Source organism: Melospiza melodia, chromosome 25 (assembly GCF_035770615.1).
Source record: "Melospiza melodia melodia isolate bMelMel2 chromosome 25, bMelMel2.pri, whole genome shotgun sequence".
NCBI classification, from domain to species: domain Eukaryota; kingdom Metazoa; phylum Chordata; class Aves; order Passeriformes; family Passerellidae; genus Melospiza; species Melospiza melodia.
The window spans coordinates 3209500-3230118 of record NC_086218.1 but is presented as its reverse complement, the minus strand read 5'-3'; the positions used below and the strand labels follow the sequence as shown (position 1 = coordinate 3230118).

Below are 20619 nucleotides of genomic sequence, written 5' to 3'. Positions count from 1 at the left end.
TGATATTAAGGATTGTTCTTTCCAAATCCCCTTGCACCCTGACGATGCACCGCGTTTTGCATTCTCCGTCCCTTCCATTAATATGGAATCACCTATGAAAAGGTACCATTGGACCGTTCTTCCTCAGGGATTAAAGGTATCTCGAGCTATCTGCCAGTGGTATGTCTCTTCCCTGCTTTCCCCAGTACATGCAGCTGCAGAGAAGGCCATCATCTATCATTATATGGATGATATCCTTGTGTGTGCCCCCAATGATGATTTACTCACACATGTGCTTGACCTAACGATCGATGCATTGATTGTTGCAGGGTTCGAGCTCCAGGAAAAGAAAATTCAAAAGATGCCACCTTGGGAGTATTTGGGCTTAGAAATTGGAAATAGGACCATTGTTCCTCAAAAACTAGAAATCAATCCAAGGATCAAGACCTTTGCGGATGTCCACAAGTTGTGTGGGTCTTTGAATTGGGTAAGACCATGGCTCGGTCTGACTAACGAAGACCTTGCCCCTCTTTTCAATTTATTGAAAGGGGGAGAGGACCCAGGTGCTCCTAGGTCTATTACCCCAGAGGCACGGAAAGCTCTAGAAAAGGTTCAGATTGCAATGTCCACAAGACAGGCCAACTGATGCCGGCCTGACCTGCCATTCAAATTTATCATCCTAGGTAAGTTGCCACACCTCCATGGAATTATTTTCCAGTGGGAGGAAAAACAAACACCTAAGGCAAAGGACACACCAAAAAAGGACCGGGACCAGAGGGACCCTCTCTTGATCATAGAATGGGTTTTCTTCAGTCACAAAAGGTCCAAGAGACTGACAAAGCCTCAGGAGCTGGTAGCAGAACTGATCCGGAAAGCAAGGACCCGGATCAGGGAGTTAGCAGGATGTGATTTTAAGTGCATTCACATTCCATTTGAGTTAAAATCAGGTCAAAATACTATGAAAATACTGGAACAATTGTTTCAAGAAAATGAAGTGTTGCAGTTTGCTCTGGATTCCTACTCAGGACAAATTTCAGTAGTGCGGCCCGCTCACAAATTGTTCGAACAAGATGTTCAATTTACCTTAAAATTGAGAAGTGCTCTAAGTAGGAGACCTTTAAAAAGGGCTCTAACTGTCTTCACAGATGCATCCAGGAGGTCCCACAAGTCCGTTATGACTTGCAAGGATCCTCAAACCTAGCAGTGGGAGACAGACATTGCTGAGGTGGAAGGTTCACCTCAGGTTGCTGAATTGGCTGCGGTTGTTAGGACCTTTGAAAGGTTCTCAGAACCATTTAATCTTTTTACAGACTCTGCATATGTGGCAGGAGTAGTATCCAGGGCAGATCAAGCAATACTGCAAGATGTGTCTAACATCGCACTTTTCGAATTGCTCTCAAAACTGGTAAAGTTAGTCACTCACCGAGAGCAACCCTTTTATGTGATGCATGTCAGGTCACACACTGACTTGCCAGGGTTTGTCGCTGAAGGCAACAGAAGGGCAGATGCTCTTGCTGCACCTGCAGTAATGGCCACTCTCCCAAATGTTTTTGAACAGGCAAAAATCAGCCACCAGCTTTTCCACCAAAATGCACCTGGCTTGGTTCGTCAGTTTAACATCACTCGAGAACAGGCCAAAGCGATTGTGGCCACATGCCCAAATTGCCAACAACATGCACTCGCTACAGTGAGTACGGGAGCAAACCCAAGGGGACTGAACAGTTGTGAACTGTGGCAAACAGACGTAACACACATACAGTCTTTTGGACGGCAGAAATATGTTCATGTTAGTGTAAATACCTTTTCTGGAGCGGTCTATGCTTCTGCCCACACAGGAGAATCACCTATCGATGCTATTAAGCACCTTTTACAGGCTTTTTCTTTCATGGGCATCCCCAAGGAGCTGAAAACTGATAATGGGCCTGCTTAAAAATCCAAGGAATTCGGGAGCTTCCTGCAGCAATGGGGAGTAGAGCACAAAACTGGCATCCCCTACTCCCCTACAGGTCAAGCCATTGTAGAAAGAACTCACTGTGATATTAAAAGTGTCCTGGACCAGCAACAACAGTTCTGAAGGTGGAACCTCCCCACATCCGGTTATCCAGGGTGCTATTCACAATCAATTTTCTGAATTGTTCTTTTGACAGCCTGAACCCACCCATCCTACGCCACTTTGGGGGGAGCAATCATAGGTTAATGAAAGAAAAACCTCCAGTTTTAGTAAAGGACCCTGAGACTTGGAAAATGGTGGGACCTTACAAATTGGTTACTTGGGGACGTGGATACGCCTGTGTGTCCACCCCCTCTGGTTTAAGGTGGGTTCCTTCCAAATGGGTAAAGCCCTATGTTCCCAAGGTCTCAGAGAAATCCACAGAAGCACCCCAGGTTGCTCACGCTGCCTGGAGAAGAAAATGCCGCATGTGTTCTCTGGAGGAAATTCCATTTAAGCCTCCTATCTGGAATAGTTTGTAATATATGTTTGTTTCAAGTTTTTGTACCAGTTTAGATCCCACTGTTCGTGTGTAGCCTTGAGACGCCGTGAGACCGAGCCTGCTTCTCGTCCTACTCGTGATCATCCCACCTGTCACCTCCTGCATAGTGCCGCAGCCCAAACCACATATGGACTACCTTGACAGAGGCTCCCGGACATCAACAGAGAAACTGACAACTGGCTGAATGGACTGTTCAAAGGCTGGGGACTCTCGGGCTGGTTGGGATCTATTCTGAAAACTGTGTTTTTAGTGCTGTTTATTTTAGTTATTGTAGTTGTTAGCATTGTTTTTGGACTAATCAAACGCATGGTCCTCAAGTTAATTTCAAGCTCATCTCCCCCTCCTGAGGTCTACCATTTGGAAGCCCTCAGTGCTCCAATAGATGACCTGGAAGCTTCAGTGGAAAACACTCACCCTCCTGTAGAGGAAGAACTGGTTTGCCAACCATGGTTTAGCAATCATTCTGCACCACAAACACAGTCCTCTTCTTTTTAAACAAAACTAGGGGGAGATGTTGTGGCGTGCTGTAACGTCCCATTTTAGACTTCCAGGTCACTTTCCCAGGTGTGCCAATACCTCTCTCCCTTCCCCCTTGCCCCCATGCTGAGTGAGTCCTGTCAATCAGGCTCAACATTCCAGCAAGGCGTCGTGTGATTGGTCAAGTTCAAAGGATGCCCCTATGCCCAGGGGTCATTGGCCTGACTGGGTGTCATCTTCCCCTGAGACCCTGCCCCTCTCACCGGGTTGGTGGCTCACCTGTACCTCCCCTCCCCCTGTCCCTGAGCTTAAAAGGTGAATCAGATCATGTGGCGAAGATTCTGTTGGAGCAGTTGCTCGCGTTCAGACCTCTGTAACCATGGAATAAACCTCTGGACATTAAACCCTCCAGCAGAATCCTCTCCTTTTTCTCTTCACCATTGCCTGAATCCATTTCTCCTGAGGTAAACGGGGTTCCTAACAAGCCTGGACTTGTTCAGTGCCCAGCTGCAACCACCAGCAAGCCAAGGTATCTCTGGGGTGATACACCGCAGTTGCTGCCTTTGGCCCAGCAGTGAGGGTCAGACTGGCCCAGGCACAATCTAACTGGTAATATTGAGATTTATATTCCAATAATAGATGGTGCCCTGTCTCACCAAAAGCAAGGCCTGACACACCCCTGCCACACACAGCTGTTCGAAAATGTCTCCAACTTCAAATTTTTCCTGCCTTTGTCACCCTGCCCTGTACCGTGGCCTGATTTTGACTGCCCTGGGAAAGTGGGAGGCTCAGGAACCTCCTCAGTGCCTTTTTGAGGTCCTCGTGTGGGGAACATGGCAGAGGAGGGGTGTTGGGGCAGGGGACAAGAGAATCCAGAGCCTCCTGAGGGCCACTTTGGCCATCAGAGCAAGGAAGGTCCTGGGCTCTGCCAGATTCCTCTGGTGGAGGAAACGTGATGGATGGGAAGTGTTCGGGGATTGTTCTTTGTTGGTGGTTTTGCCTGGAAATCGTTCCTTGTGTGACAATTTGGACTCTGAACCTTGTTGCTGTTGCTGTTGGTTTTGTTCTTTCATTGCTCATTCAGGAAATTTTTCTTCTCTCAGACTTTAGGGATCTTTGTGCCTCCATGGGGAGTGGTAGGGAAAGGGGCAGCAGCCCCTGGGTTTTAGTGGCAACACAGAACTGGAGAATCCCATTCCTAAAGCTCAACAAAGCTGAACAAACACCATCTCTGCCAATTTATCCAAAAAGCTGCATTTTGGACTAAATAAAAAGGAAATGGGTCCAGTGTCCCCTAGCACTAGGACGAGGCTGGCAAGCCATGGGTGTACTGGGAGCACTGGGAGGGGGAAAGGGGAGCACTGGGTGCCCTGTGCAGCCCCCCTGACTTGTGGCCATCACCCCAGGCCGGATGGGCCACCATGGGAATCATGGGATGAGGACTCCCAGTGTCCCCCATTGTCACAGCACGTTCCTATGCATGTCACCAGTGTCCTGCAGTCACCCATGTGGTCCTGGCAGCTCTGCATGGGTCACCTGGGGGTCCTTGGGGGGGGACAGGAAGAGACACCTGGCTTAGGGTGACATCCATAGGTGACATGCCCATGTCCCCACCCATCCCCCATACTCACCCCCTGCCCCCTCATGTCCAGCCCCTCCCCCACCTCCAGGGGATAAGGGGGTTCTAGGGGCTCCTGTGGGGAGAAGGGGGGTCTGAGGGGTGTCTGGGGAGGGGGTCAGGCAGAGTCATGGCTGGAACTCCCCACTCTCCTGTCCTGGGATTTCCTGAGAGGTGCAAGAAGAAGAGGATGGGGTGATCATGGGGTCCCCTGGGCCCCAACTCCACCTGGGACCTTTAAATATCCACTGGAGCCCTGAGCCCCCACCAGACACTGATTTCTACTGGACTGCCAGGCCCCTGCCCCCCAAAGCACCCCTGTGGAGCCCCAGAACACCTGAGGCACCCATGTACTCCAGCCCCCTTCCCAGGAACCCTGAACCCCTGAGTACCCCTCAAGCCTCCAGGAACCCCAAGAATGGAATGCAGGGAAGCCTCCAAACTGCTCCAGGATCCCTGAGGATCTCTTAACATCCCTGCACAACTCTCCAACACCTCCCTAAAAGCCCCCAGGAGATCCCAGTGTCACCCCAATATTCCTCAAGGCCCTTCCTGGGATAGCCCATGACCCTCCAAAAGACCCCCAAGCAAAGGTCACTGGGGGCTCAGCTTCCTCCAGCTCAGGGGCTTTGGGTGATGCCCCAACAGACCCCCAGTGTGTAGGGCTTCCCCCCAGTTCCTGTAGGACCTTGTACCCCCCGCATTGTCACCCACCCCGGTGGTGCCACCAGTGACAGCCCCCGATGACAGCCAGGAGCAGGAGCAGGAACAGGAGGGTCCTGCCGACATTCACAGCCAGTGCTGGGGACAGAGGGGACACATTGGGGTCACTCTGAAGTGCAGGAGTCCTGAACACCCTGGTGACCCCCTGAGACCCCACCTGTGACCCAGGGTGAGCCAGGTGTCACCTCCAGGGCCAGTTCAATGCTGAGTGCCCGGAACACGCGGTGCCCGTCCTGTCCCAGCTGGTTGATGGCCACGCACTGGTAGGTGCCTGAATGTCCCACATCGATGTCCCTGTGCTCCAGAAGGGGACCCTGGGCCACCTCCTGCCCGTTGTGCAGCCAGGTGAAGGTGACAGGGGCTGAGCCCACCTGCACTGAGCAGTGCAGGGTCACGTTGTCACCTGCACTCACCTGGTGTGACAGGGGACTGAGGGTGATGGTGGAATTGGCCACGGGCACTGCGGGGACAGAGGCGGTGCTTGTACCTGGTGAGTTGGAATGGGGTGCGGTGGGTGGGGTCATCCCCAGCCAGAGCGTCCTGCTCACCCAGGATGGTGACATTCAGGGGGTCACTCTCAGCCACGCTGTTCCCGTCACTGACACGGCACCGGTACTGGCCGCTGTCATTGTCCCCAACGTGGTGCAGCTCCAGGTGGGGGCTGGTGCCCACCAGTGTCCCCGAGCCCTCCCGGTACGAGGAGAAGGACAGGGGACCTGTCCCTATGGCCACTGCACAGCTCAGCACCAGGCTGTCCCCGAGTGCCACCTGTCCCCCAGGGGGCTGTGCTGACAGGGACACCCCCGAGGGCGGGACCCCTGGGGGAGAGTGGGACACCAGGGTACAGTGAGGGACCCGGGGGGTGTCAAGGAGGGGCAGGGGAATTCCAGTGAGGGAGAGGGGGTACAGAGATTGGGGGAGGGAGGCTTAGAAAGGAACCCCGAGGGATGATAAGGGGGTCAGGGAGGGAACACCTGGAGAGGGAGGTGGGCAACTCCAGGAAGGGTACGGGGACCATGGGGGGGGATGGTGAGACTTGGGCAATGTGCAGAGACCTCAGAGAGGGGTGGAGGGACCCAGGGATGGGGGAGGGGACCCAACGAAGGATGGAGGGAAACACAAGCCAGGAATGGGGGGAGCTTAGGAGAGGCCCGGGGCAGCGATGGCAGGACACATAAAATGCACCAGGGAAGGATGAGGGTACCCATGTACAGGCTAGGGGTCCCGAGGAGAGACCCGAGAAAGGACGGGGGGGGCAGGGAGGGATCTGGAAAAGGTTGAGTGCCCCAGAGCAGGCGTGAGGGAGGGCTGGGAGATGCCAGGCAGAGTGGGGGTCCCGAGGCATCTGTGGGGGCTCCTCGTGCCCATCCCCACACTCACTGCACACCGTGACGCGAAGCCGGTTGCTGCTCTTCTGTACAGACCCCCCCCTGGGAGCGCACCTCACAGCCATAATTCCCTGAGTGGGAGACCCTCACAGCGGGCACCAGCATCAGCGGGGACCCCTGTGGGCCCCCCACCACCTGCCCATCCTGATAGAACACGTGCAGGAGGGGGGCTCGGGACCGCCGGGGGCTGGGGGTGCTGAGGCAGCTGAGAGTCAGGGGGGAAACCACGGTGAGCTTGGGGGGACCCTCCAGCACTGGGACCGAGAAGAGCTCTGGGAAGGAGAGGAGAGGGGAGGACTGTGACTCTGAGAGCACTGGGAAGTGGCTTTGGGAGTGTCAAAATATTAAAGTTCCAGCCATGGGCGTGCTCACCATGCTCTGTCACTGTCACTGGTGATGAACGTGACTGCCAGGACCCCACCAAGCCCTCACATCTGTAGCGGCCGCTGTGGTGCAGCTGCAGAGGTGAAAGGGACAGCTTGTTCCCACTGAGGGACCCCCTGATTTCCTTCTCCTCCCGGTAAAATCGCACCCTGATGAGATGGTTTTCCTGCCGGCACCGGCAGCGCAGTGTCAAGGTGTCCCCCTCCAGCAGTGCCCGCGCTGGCACCTGCAGCACCAGCTGGTCTGTGGGACAGGAAGGTCACATGTCACTGATGAGACGGTTCTGAGGTGGGTGCCCATAGCACCGGGGACATGCGGGTGCACTGGGGTGCTCTGGGGTGCACCGGGATGTCCCTGTGTGCAGGGCACAGGCTCTTGCCACGCAAGTGGTGTGAGGCCATCCACAGAATGGAGCCCACCCTTACCGCTCTGGGGCCCCCATGATCATTAAAGGTTTCCCCTCACCATCTAAGACTGTCAAGGGGAGGCTGCGCCCAGTGCCGGGTCTGTCACATGTGTAGGTGCCACTCTAGGTGACAGTGAGGCGGTCCTGTCCCTTCTGCCACCAACGCTGCCGGTCCTTGTACCAGGTGGCGGCACCGGCAGTCCCCGAGCCCTGGCAGGTCAGTGTCACCCGGTCCCAAAGCACCGCTGGCCTCCAGGGAGGCTCCACCAGGAGCTGGGTGGTCTGGGCACCTGTGGGTGACAGGGGACACCAGCCTGCCAGGGCCAGTGTGGGGCTGGGCACAGCGGATTGGGGCCATGGCATCCCCTGAGGACTCACCAGTGACGCCGAGGGTCTGGGCTGGAAGGGAGAAGGGACAGGGCTCAGTGGGGCTGTCACCATGGGGACAGAGGCACATGGGGTACAGGGTGTGGTGGCTGTCCCCAAACTGTCCCCGTGGGGACAGATGCTCTTGTGGGAAAGTGTGTGGGTGGTCCCCAAAAGTCTGGACAGGCAGGGGGACATGTCTGTGTCACAGCCACCCGTGTACCACATCCCTGTGGCACAGACACTTTGGGAAGAGGGACGCCAAGGCCACCCCGGGCTGAGGCAGAACATGGGGACACTGAGAACACCCCGGGCATGAGGACACCACGGACACAGCCCATGCTGGCCCACGTCACCCCCACCAGCTCATGATCCCATCCCCGTGATCCCATCCCCATGGCCACATCCTCATGGTTCTTGTCCCTGCATCCCAGTTTGCTTGTCCCTATCTCCGGAGCTACCTGAGCCCAAAGGTGCCAGTCCCCACATTCCTGTCCCCACATCCCCATCCCCAAATTCCTGCCCCCTCTTCCTGTACCCAAAGCCACTCTACATCCCCAGTCTTACCAAGGTCCACTGTGGGTATCATGGACTGGCTCTGCTGGCACTGGGGACCTCAGGGGACCCCACAGCCCCCCTGTGCCCCCTTCCCTCCCCATCCCCAGGGTGTCAGGCCCGTGCCCCGGGGCACTTACCCCACAGGAGCAGCGCCACCTTCCCAGCCATCCCGTTGTCCCCAGCCATGTGCACTGGCTGTCACTCGCTGCTGTGGCCACCGCTCCCCTGGCTGGCGGCTCTTCGGATGAAGGGGAAGGAAGCGAGGTCACGTCTGTCCCCACGTGTAGGTGGCCCTTGGTGGGGGCAGGGTGGCCACAAGCTGGGGACAGGCTGGGGACAAGGCTGCATAGTCTGGGGACATGGTGGGGGATGGTGTTGCCAGGAGTGGGGGGCTCAGGGGATGTGGAGAACCAAGATCGGTGTCCAGGAGAATGGTGGTCCAGGGGAATTGGGGTCTCCATGCCTGGGGGGATTCAGGGATGGGGTGCTGTAAGAACATGGTCCCCAAGGATTTGGGGTCATGGCATGTGGGTGCCAGGGTTGGGGGTGCTGGGGGAAAATGGGGACCCTCGGGAATAAGGGTTGTGGGGGAAGAAGCAGCCCATGGGATGGGATCAAGGCAATGGTGGTGCTGGGCAATGGCAGTCCTGGGATGGGTGTCCCCAGGGAGGAGAGACCAAGGCCATGGGGGTCCCATGGTTAGGTTGCCAGGGGAATGGGGGTTTCAGGGATGGGCAGTGGCGCAATGGGCACAGGGATCTCAGCTCCTTCCCTGGGTACTTCAGATTTTGGTTGTTTAACAGCCTAACAAAGCCAACCTGGGGTGCTCATTCCCTGGGCAGAAACACATGGGGGTCCTGGAAAGCTCTACCTCTGTGCCCTCCACCACCCTTGAATTTTTCCTCTCTTTATTTCTCTTTGTTGCTTATTTTCCTCATTTTTGTACCATGTCCCCTCACCCCCATTCCTGACTCAGCAATCTCAGGGAGCACCTGAGCAGGGAAGGCGTTGGAGGGACCAGGGGAGTCATAAAATGGGGTGTGGGGGATGCAGGGATGGCGGGGGGAGGCTCTGGGTGATAGAGGCGTTGGGCTGTGCCTCCTCAACACTTTCACTTTCCTTTTCCTTGCCAAGAAAGAAGAGGCTATTGGTGCTCAATTTCAGATGTGAAAGTGGGGGGTTCTGTCCTAGGGTAGCACATCCAGGGGCTCCTGTCCTGAGGGGATCCTGTCCCAGGGGTGGCACATCCTGGGGACCCCTGTCAATGCAAGGATGGGGCCCAGCCATGGCCCAGCCCCACTGCTCAGGGATGGTCATTGCCCAGCCCTGCTCTGGCCAGCCCCAGGTGGCAGCCAGCACCTGAGGGTCCCTCCTGCCCCTTTGGCTTTGATTCTGGCAGCTTTAGAGCTGCTGCAGAGGTGAGAATTCTGTGGGTAGAAACAGGCCTGCCTGTGGTTTGCTCAGCCCTGCAAGAAGAACAAAACCCAAAGGGAGCCCAAGCAGTGGCTCTGTGAGGGCCTTTGATGGTTTTCAGAGCAGGGCTGGCTGGAAACACCCCCTGCAGGGGCAGCTGTGGGAGAACCACTCTGGAAATGTAGCAATTGATCATTTTGTCCCTGTCTCCAAGGGACTGAGAGAGTCCCAAACTGGTGTGCAAATCCCACAACAATCTTCTGAACAACCTGACCTGGCTCCTCCTCCTCCTCCCTGCCTTGCCGTGCATGGACAGTGGCCGCATGCCCCGCACCCACCACAGCCGCTCTCTCACTGCCCTCCACACCTGGATGGGGAGAGAAAATTGAGCAAAGGGTTCCTGGGTTGAGACAAGGACCAGGAGAGATCACTCATCAAATCCTGTCACGGGTAAAACTGCTTATGATTTAGAGATATGAATTGAATTTATTGCTGATAAAATCAGAGCAGGATAAGGATAAGTCAAATAAACCCTTCCATACACCTTCCCACTTTTATGAATGACTATGTAGTCATTGGTTTTCACTATTGTATTGGGTTTTTGCAAATTATTTTGATACAATACAGTTTGTAATCAGTTCTTAACTGCTTTTGGTACACTACAGTTTGTCAGACTTTTTACTCTAAACTCTGTGTACAATATATATTTCATTGTGATAAAAATATTATAGTTTAGGCCCTCCCAAAATATCAAAATAGAGACAATGTGCCGGGTATTACAACATTACCTGTTGCAGTAGTAGCTAAAACCTTTTTTTGTGTAACTAAGTGACAATGGTGAGAATAACTCAGATAACTTTGTGAAATAGCTAATGTTGATTTAATGTACTGGTGGAGTTTCTCATCTGTACGATAGGAACACATTGAAAAGTAGCAAGTGAAAAAACATCAAAAGAAAGAATGCAAAGAGGAATTTGCCACTGACCGTTCAGTTATCAAGAACTGTCAAACCACAGAACAGGGGGGCCTTGTGAGGACATAAAATATATAAATTTAATCTGCAGTATGGCACGTACTTTATGAAAATGAATCAAGGGTCAAACCATGTAAAAGGATTCCTGTAACACATAAACTGGAAAGAATGTTTGAATATGTATAACTCTTCCAATTAAATATTTAACAATATATACAGTGAAAAGGTATGGAAGAGGAATTGTTGTAGATAACAATGTGCCTCTGGCAGTTGCCAGGCACCCAGCATGCTGTTTAATGTCCCTTTTATTTGTTATTAAACATTAAAAATTTTAAAGAGTGAGCCTTGTTTCTCACAGTTTAATCAAAAGCATCATTTTGGGTACAGTAAGAGGGAAAAACGTTGTGTGCTCCACCAACACTGGGAGAGGAAAGGAGGAGTCTAAGGGGTCCTCTGAAGGGGAATAAGAGACCCCTGAGGGGAATCCATGCACCCAGTGCCCCCCTGTGCCCCCAGTGTCACAGCACGTCATTGTAGTCATGGGGGTCCTGCTGTCCTGGGGGTCCCGACAGCTCTGCGTTGGTCACTTCTGGATCCTGAGGTGGGGTAGGGCTGGGGGACACCTGTGGGGGCCCAGAGAGTGACAGCAGTTGTGGGCATCTGGGTGGGAGTGACACCCGTGTGTGACGTGTCCCTGTCGCCCCCTGTACTCACCCTCTGCCCACTCAGGGCCCATGATGTGGGTGTTGAGCACAGCCCCCTCCTCTGGGGGGATCTGAGGAGGATGGGGAGGGCTCGGGGTGGTATCTGGGGAGGGGGAAAGGGGAGTCCCAGCCCGTGCCCCCACTCACCTGTCCTGGAAATTCCTGGCAGCTGCAAGGGAAAGGGAAGGGGGTGACCGAGGGGACCCCAGGACCCCTGAACCTTCCCGGGACCTCGGCAGATCCAACGACCCACGGGACACCCAAATCACCACAGTAGCCCTGGTTCCCACCAGATTCCTGATCTCTGCCCCCACTCTGGGGGCTCCCCCTCACTCCAGGACCCCCCTCCCCCATTGTCACCCACTCCGGCGGTGCCACCAGTGACAGCCCCCGATGACAGCCAGGAGCAGGAGCAGGAACAGGAGGGTCCTGCCAACATTCACAGCCACTGCTGGGGATAGAGGGACACATTGGGGTCACTCTGAACTGCAGGCGTCCTGAACACCCTGATGACCCTGTGTGAACCCACCTGTGAGGCAGGGTGAGCCAGGTGTCACCTCCAGGGCCAGCTCTGGGCTGAGTGCCCGGAACACGCGGTGCCCGTCCTGTCCCAGCTGGATTGTGGCCATGCACTGGTAGGTGCCCGAATGTCCCACATCAATGTCCCTGAGCTCCAGGAGGGGACCCCGGGCCACCTCCTGCCCGTTGTGCAGCCAGGTGAAGGTGACAGGGGCTGAGCCCACCTGCACTGAGCAGCGCAGGGTCACGTTGTGACCTGCGTGCACCTGGTCTGACAGGGGGCCAGGGGTGATGGTGGCATTGGCCACGGGCACTGTGGGGACACAGACAGGGCTGAGGCCACAGGTAGGGGCTGGCAGCCAGTGTGGGGGGATAGGGACAGGGGGATGGGTGTGGTGGGGGATGTCGGGGATGGGGTCACACCACAGAGGGGTGAGGGGACACAGGGCAGGGGTGGAGGGACCAAAGAAAGGTTTCAGGGGGATGTGGAGGTCCCCAGGCAGGGCATCCGAGGAGGCTGTGGGGGCTCCCTGTGCCTATCCCCACACTCACTGCGCACCGTGACGTGGAGCTGGGTGCCTATCGTCCACAAAACCCCCCCTCGGAGCACACCTGGCAGCTGTAATTCCCCGAGTGGGAGACCCGCATGTTGAGCACCAGCAGCTACAGGGACCCCTGCAGGCCCCCCACCACCTGCCCATCCCGGTAGAACATGTGCAGGAGGGGGGCTCAGGGCCTCAGGGGGCTGGGGGTGCTGAGGCAGCTGAGAGTCAGGGGGGACCCCTCGGTGGGCTTGGGGGGACCCTCCAGCACTGGCACTGAGAAAAGCTCAGGGAAGGAGAGGGGAGGTGAGGACTGTGAGTCTGAGTGCACTGGGAAGGGGCCTTGGGATGTGAGGAGATTGGAGTTCCAGCCGTGTGGGTGCTCACCATGCACTGTCACTGTCACTGCTGCTGACCAAGACATAAAGGACCTCACCAAGGCCTTGCAGCTGTAGCTGCCGCTGTGGTTCAGCTGCAGACGGGACAGGGACAACTCGGTCCTATCGATGGGCGCCATCAGATCCTTCTCATCCTGGTAAAATTGCACCTCAGTGACCGTGTTGTTCAACCAGCTCCGGCAGCGCAGTGTCACCGTGTCCCCCTCCAGCAGTGCCTGTGCTGACACCTGCAGCACCAGATCATCTGTGGGACAGGAGGGTCCCATCTCACTGAGAGGCTCAAGAAAGCTCTGAGGTGAGTGCCCCTGGCACCAGGGACATCTGGGTACACTGGGATGAGATGGGATGCACTGGGATGTCAAGGTGTCCTGGGGACAGGCTCTTGTCCTCAGAGCCATGGGGTGTGAGGCCACCCACCAACTGGAGCCGACCCAGACTTGTCAGGGACTCGAATTATTAAAGAACCCCCCTCACCATTTGAGACTGTCAAGGGGGGGCTGCGGCCAGTGCCTGGTCTGTCACATGTGTAGGTGCCACTCTCGGTGACAGTAAAACACTCATGTCCCTCCTGCCACCAACGCTGCCCATCCTTGTACCAGGTGGTGGCACTGGTTGTCCCCAAGCTCTGGCAGGTCAATGTCACCCGGTCCCACAGCACTGCCGGCCTCCAGGGGGGCTCCACCAGGAGCTGGGTGGTCTGGGCACCTGCGGGTGACAGGGGACACCAGCCTGCCAGGGCCACTGTGGGGCTGAGGACAGCGGGGTGGGGCCATGGCATCCCCTGAGGACTCACCAGCAAAGATGAAGGTCTGGGCTGGAAGGGAGAAGGGACAGGGCTGGGTGGGGGTGGCACTGCAGGGATAGCAGCGCTGGAGCATGGGGTGTGGGGGCTGTCCCCAAACTGTCTCCATAGGGACTGCAGTTCTTTTGAGAAAGTGTGTCTGGGTGGTCTCGAAAAGATTTGGAGAGGCAGAGACACATCTGTGTCACAGCCACCTGTGCACCACATCCCTGTGGCAGAGACACTTTGGGAACAGGGATACCAAGGCCACCCTGGGCTGAGGCAGAACATGGGGACACTGCGGACACCACAGGCATGAGGACACCTTGGACACATCCCATGCTGTCCCATGTCACCCCCACCAGCTCATGATCCCATCCCCATGATCCCATCCCCATGGCCACATCCTCACTGTTCTTGTCCCCTTCTGTCCCTGCATCCCAATTCCCTTGTCCCTATCCCTGGAGCTGCCTGAGCCCAAAGGTGCCAGTCCCCACATTCCTGTCCCCACATCCTCATCACCAAATTCCTGCCCCGTCTTCCTGTCCCCAAAGCCACCCTACATCCCCAGTCACACCCAGTTCCACTGTGGGTAACATGGACTGGCACTGCTGGCACTGGGGACCTCAGGGGACCCCACAGCCTGCCTGTAATCCCTTCCCTCCCCATCCCTGGGGTGTCAGTCCCGTGCCCGGGCCACTCACCCCACAGGAGCAGCGCCACCTTCCCCGCCATCCCGGTGTCCCCAGCCATGTGCACTGGCTGTCACTCGCTGCTGTGGCCACCGCTCCCCTGGCTGGCGGCTCTTCGGATGAAGGGGAAGGAAGCGAGGTCACATCTCGACCTCATGCGTAGGTGGCTCTTGGTGGGGGCAGGGTGGGGACAGGCTGGGGACACGGGTGGGTGGGACAAAATGGGTCATGGGGTTCCCAGGAGTTGGGAATTTGGTGGTTTTGGGGAGGCAGGAATGGGGTCACTGGTAAATGGGGTCCAGAGGAGGGGGAATATCCGGCAATGGGGGTGCCATTGGAATGAGCGTCTCCATACCTGGGGGGACTCAGGGATGGGAGTCCTGGGGGTATGTGGGCTCCAAGGATTTGAGTTCATGGGATGGGAGAATGATGGGTCCTAGGAAGATTTCAGGGGATGGAATGAATGGGAAGGTGTTCCTTGGGAATGTGGTGCTGGGCCATGGAGATCCTAGGGAATGTCAGTGTTGGGATGGGGGCTGCAGAGAGAGTGGGACATAAGGAATGGAGGTCCCATGTTTCCGTTCCCGGGGGAATGGGGGTGCCAGGGATGGGCAGTGGCTGGGTGAGCCCATGGGTTGCAGCTCCTTCCCTGGGTGCTTCAGATTTTGGGGTGACCCAGAGCCAGCACCACCCCCACATGGTGCCGGTGTCCAGGGTGTCACCCCAGACAGATTCTGAGCTGCTCTGGGTCTGTGTTCCCCATCCTCCAGTGATTTTTCCCTCTCTTTATTCCATTTCCATCATTTTATCCCTCAATTTCACAACTCCCCTGTTTGTGCCTTGGTGGTCCTTGGGGGCACCTGGAGCAGGGAACAGGCTGGGGGAAGCCCAGGGTGGGAGAAGCCCAGGGTGGGGGAAGCAGGGGTGAGGGGTGCAGGGAGGGCTGGAGATGCTGTGGGGGGTGGGGGAGTGCAGCTCTTACCCCCCAACACTTCCAGTTTCTGTCTCCTGCTGAAGAAGGAAAAGGCCATTTGACACCTATCTCACATGGGGGGGAAGGGTTCTGTCCTTAGGGGGCACATCCAGGGGGCTCCTGTCCTGGGGGGATCCTGTCCCAGGGGGGACACATGCTGGGGAAGAGGGTCCTGTCCTGGAGCTTGGCAGCTTTGGAGGGGTCCAGACTTCTCCATTCTTGCCCGTCCCCTGCAGGATCTGAGCCAGGAAGAGCAGCTGGGGAATGGAACCCTGAGCAGGAAGGAGGCCCCAAACTCCTGCTCCTTGAAGCCAGTGGCCATCCAAGGGTGGGGCCCAGCCATGGCCCTGCCCCACTGCACAGGGATGGCCATTGCCCAGCCCTGCTCTATCCAGCCCCAGGTGGCAGCCAGCACCTGAGGGTCCCCCCTGCCCCCTTGGCTTTGATTGTGGCAGCTTTAGAGCTGCAGCAGATGTGAGAATTCTGTGGGGGCAGAAAAGGCCTGCCTGTGGTTTGGTCAGCTCTGCAAGAAGCACACAAGCCAAAGAGAGCTCAAGCAGTGTCTCTGTGAGGGCCTTTGATGGTTTTCAGAGCAGGGCTTGCTGGAAACCCCCCCAGGCAGGGGCAGCTGTGGGGGGAACCAGCCTGGAAAGGCAGCAATTTATCCTTTGTTCCTCTTTGTAAGGGACAGAGAGAACCACAAATCTAGTGCAAATTGCACAACAATATGCCAACAGCCTTCCTGGGATCCTCCTTCTTGAACAATATCTGGAGCCTTGAGGCACCTCAGGGAAAGAATGCTTGGATTCCGACTTTGCCCACAAAAATAGAGAGAAAAGTGTGGATGTATCGGTCAGTGGCTCTACCCATGGCCATGGTGGGGCTTGGTGGAGTGACCCTGTGTGGATTCCAGGTGGCCCCATGCTGCTCCATCCTTGCCCTCCTCACCTGAGTGAAAGGCTGAGGGTTTGCAGGAATTGTGGTATAAAGCCACCAGAGGTGCTGCTGTGCACTCAAAACCTGCCTGGGGTCAGGTGCTGCCTTCCTTCCATTGGGGATCATGGAGAGCGGTCGCGGGTGTTGTGAAGGGCATGGGTCTGGCCCCGGGACTCTGCCAGTGGGCACTGGGATCCAACCTGCTGCCTTAGTGGCTTCTGCCCGCTGCCGGTGGTCGTGCTGGGACCGATTGGTGCCCATGAGTTTGCAAAAGGAGCGATTTCCCCTCCTGCCTCCCGTCCGAGGCCGCCATGGCCCCTAGGGGATGGAGCTGGACCGGGGCTCCCCCTGCTGGCCCGGAGTGCTCCCTGCCGCGCCCCCCGCTGGCCACGGTTTTAACTGCCACAAAAACCAACAGCGCTAAGTGGGAGGGAAAGTTCTGGGTTTGTGTTGTTCATTATGTTGTTCATTCTGTTCTATTCTGCTTTATAAATTTCAGAGTAAGGAGCTGTTATTCCTTTCCTTGCACTATTGCCTTGAAGCCCCATGATTTTTGAAATTTAAAAAATTTTAGAGATAGGTTTTCTTTCTATTCCAGGAATGCTTCCAATTCCCTTTGCAGCTATTTTTCATTTAAATTAGTTGTCAAATCCTTTCTTCCAGACTGGATGGGACAGACACCTTAAGAGCAGGCATGGTCAGGGACTTGGCCACCTTTTAAGCCAGCTGGGCCACCAAGGGCCCTTTAACCAAATGGCACTTCTGGTCATGTGATTGCTCAGGAGATGGCTTTGTCAGAGGGCACACTGTCCCCAGTGTGCCATGGCTGAGAGACTGGTGGACAGACAGGGCCCTCTCTCACCAAAAGCAGGGCCTGACCCACCCCTGCCACACACAGGTGTTGCAAAATATCTCCAGATATTAAACTTTTCCTGTCTCTGACAACCCAACCTGTGCCATGGCCTGATCCCAACTGCCCTGTGAAAGGCAGAGGCTCAGCAACACCAACAGTGCCTTTGTGCCATCATCTTATGGGAAACAGGGCAGAGGAGGTATTTGGGACAGGGGGCAAGAGAATCAAGAGCCCCCTGAAGGCCACTTTGGCAATCAGAGCAAGGAAGGTCCTGGGCCTTGCCAGGTTCCTCTTGTGGAGGAAACATGCTGGGGACAGTGTCTGGGATTTGTTCCTTTTTAGTGGCTTTCCCTGAAAATCGTTCCTTGTGCGACAATTTATACTCTCAACAATGTAGCTGTTGCTGTTGGTTTTATTCTCTCTCATTGCTGTTGGGATCTTTGTGCCTCCACGGGGAGTGGGAGGGGCAGTTTTTTCTGACAGCTCACACATGAGTGTGTGCCCATGGGTGGGGGCCCCCAGTGCCCCCCAGATTCCCCCAGTGTCACAGCACATTCCCATAGATGTCACCAGGTTCCTGCAGTCGCCCCTGGGGTCCCCGCAGCTCCGCGTAGGTCACCTGGGGATCCTGGAGGGTGGTGGCACAGGGGGACGCTGCGAGAGACACGGGCTGTGGGATCTGGGTGGGGTGACACTCATGGGTGACGTGTCCCACTGCTTGTGTCCCCCCTGTACTCAACCCCTGCCCTCTTGGTGACAACGACGTGGGTGTACAGCACCTCCCCCTCCTCTGGGGGGGCCAGGGGATCCAGGGGGGGCCTGAGGGAATAAATGGAATGTGGGGGAGGGAATGAGAGTTTTGGGGATTGGGGTAAAATGGAAGACTGTGGTTTGAGCTCCCCACTCACCTTTCTTGGTTCTTTTTGGCAGCTTCAAAGGAAGGAGTGGACAGGTGACTGTGGGGTCCCAGGACCCTGAACCCTCTCAGGATTCCCGAACTCCCATGGGACCCGTAATCATCCCCAAAGCCCCGCAGAAAGGTTGTCCTGGGAGGTTCTCGATCTCTGCCTCGCACACTCCTGGGCTTTTTCCTGTCACTCTCATTTCCTGGCTCAGCGACCTCAGCAAACATGGGACCCGTAATCATCCCCAAAGCCCCCCAGAAAGGTTATCCTGGGAGGTTCTCGATCTCTGCCTCGCACACTCCTGGGCTTTTTCCTGTCACTCCCATTTCCTGGCTCAGCGACCTCAGCAAACATGTGATGACCATTTGGCTGAGACAAAATTACACATCCATAGAATAAAGGCAAGAATCTTTTCCCATACCATTATTTTCCCAATACAAAATAAATCAAACTCACAAGGTAAAAAATTAGCTGGTTTATAGAATACTTTGAGTCATTGCTTTCCCAACAAGTCACTCACAATGAAAACACAAACAAATCACAAAGAAATGAGATTTTTTTTTCTCCCTGTAGGAGCCCCTTGCTGCATCCAACAGCAGCATTTGCTTGTGGATACCACAGAGTGCGTGGAATCTCCCTGAATATCCAACAGCACCACGGGATTGTTCCCTGCCTGCTTGGCAGTAACCCAGCCCTTAAGGAAGCCTTTTGTTGAGCTGTATTTAGGAATTATCCCAATTTATCTCATTCCCACCCTGAAACTTGAATGACTTCCCATGGATTCAGCTGACAAAAGGGGAGAAGCTCTGCCCATCCTTGGGACAGTGCACAGGAATCTGTGGAAATGCCTGTGTGTGCCTCAGGGTCAGATTCCCTGGTAAATCCACTCCAGCCTGCCCTGAATTCCCCTGCCTGGACACTGCCTGCTCCTGCTGTGACACGACTGTTCCCCAGCTCCTCATGTGCAGCCCCTGCTCAATATTTCCACACTTTCTCCTCTCTGCTGGTGTGCACATCCAGAATGCAAACATTCTTTCTTGGAGGTCCCAAAGGGCTGCAGGTTTTCTTCAAGAAGGAGGGTCCAGGTCAGGTTGTTGAGCAGATTGTTGTTGTCTTTGCAGTAGCTCTGGGGCTCTCTCAGTCCCTTGCTGAGAGGGAAAAAATGATCAATTGCCACGTTTCTGGACTGGTTGCCACACAGCTGCCCTTGCATGAGTGTTTCCAGCCAGTCCTGCTCTGACAACCATCAAAGGCCATCACAGATCTTGCTTGATCTCTATTTGGGTTTTGCGCTTCTTGCAGGGCTGAGCAAACCACAGGCAGGCCTTTGTCTACCACAGAATTCTCACCTCTGCAGCAGCTCTAAAGCTGCCAGAATCAAAGTCAAGGGGCCAGGGGGGACCCTCAGGTGCTGGCTGCCACCTGGGGCTGGGCAGAGCAGAGCTGGGCAATGGCCATCCCTGTGCAGTGGGGCTGGGCCATGGCTGGGCCCCACCTTTGCATTGACAAGGGTCCCCAGGATGTGCCACCCCTGGGACAGGCACCCAGCCAGGAATGTGCAGGGACATTTCTGGAACTGCCACACCAGGAACAGGACAACCCATGCCAGGTTGTGTCACTCCCTGGACTGGTTTCCCCCAGGTCATCCCTACAACAGGGATCTCACAGACCAGGGCCCTCCCGGATGTGCCCTCCCAGGACAGACACTGCCTCCCTTTCCCATCTGACTCTCAGCACAAACTGCCTCTTCCTTTTTGTCTAGGAAAAAGAAAGTGAAAGTGTTGAGGGGGCGCAGCCCAACACCTCCATCCCCCACAGCCTCCCCATCCTTCACTGCACTCCTTGCTCCCAATTATCCCCCTCCCCTGGCTCCCTCCAATGCGTTCCCGGCTCAGGTGCTTCCTGGGATTGCTGAGCCAGGAACTGGGGTTCAGGGGACATGGCATAAAAGTGAGGAAAATAAGGAAGAAAATAGAAATAAAGAAAGAAAAATTCAAGGGCAGGGGAGGGCACAGAAGCAGAGCTACCCAGGACCCCGATGTGATACCTGCACAAGGAATGAGCATCCCAAGGGGGCAGCACTTGGCCACGGGTCACCCCAAAATCTGAGGCATCCAGGGAAGGAGCTGTGACCCCCATGGCCCCCCAGCCACTTCCCATCCCTGGCACCCCTATTCAGTTGGGACCCCAATCATGGGAATCTGATTTCCTTTTGTCCCTCCTTCCCTAAAACCCCTTCCCTGGACTGCAGTTCCTCACAATCTCCTACCCCAAAGAACCCCATCCTGGTAATTCCAGTCCCTGGGAGCCTCATTCCCTTGGGGACATTGATTCCCCCAGGACCCCCCATTCTCACAGGGTTCCCCTTTCTCCTGGCACCTCCATCCCTTGGCCCCCATCCCATGATCACAAATCCCTGGAGGCCACATTGTTCTGGCACCCTCATTCCCAAGTCTGAGTCCATCCATCCACTGGGACCCCCATTCCCATGGGACCCCATCCCTGGGCACCCCATTGCTCTGGACACCTATTTCTGGCT

The 20619-nt window shown here is 55.7% G+C and overlaps 1 protein-coding gene across 1 annotated transcript in view; it reads right to left on the bottom strand.

Annotated features, from left to right (window-relative positions):
• Window positions 1-11218: 11218 nt before the first annotated feature.
• The window catches only part of LOC134429054 (low affinity immunoglobulin gamma Fc region receptor II-like), a 75304-nt gene continuing 65903 nt past the window's right edge, over window positions 11219-20619 (bottom strand). The window contains 3 exon segments of the mRNA XM_063176151.1: window positions 11219-11412; window positions 11630-11650; window positions 11846-11932. Coding sequence (XP_063032221.1) covers window positions 11219-11412; window positions 11630-11650; window positions 11846-11932 — 302 coding nt within the window.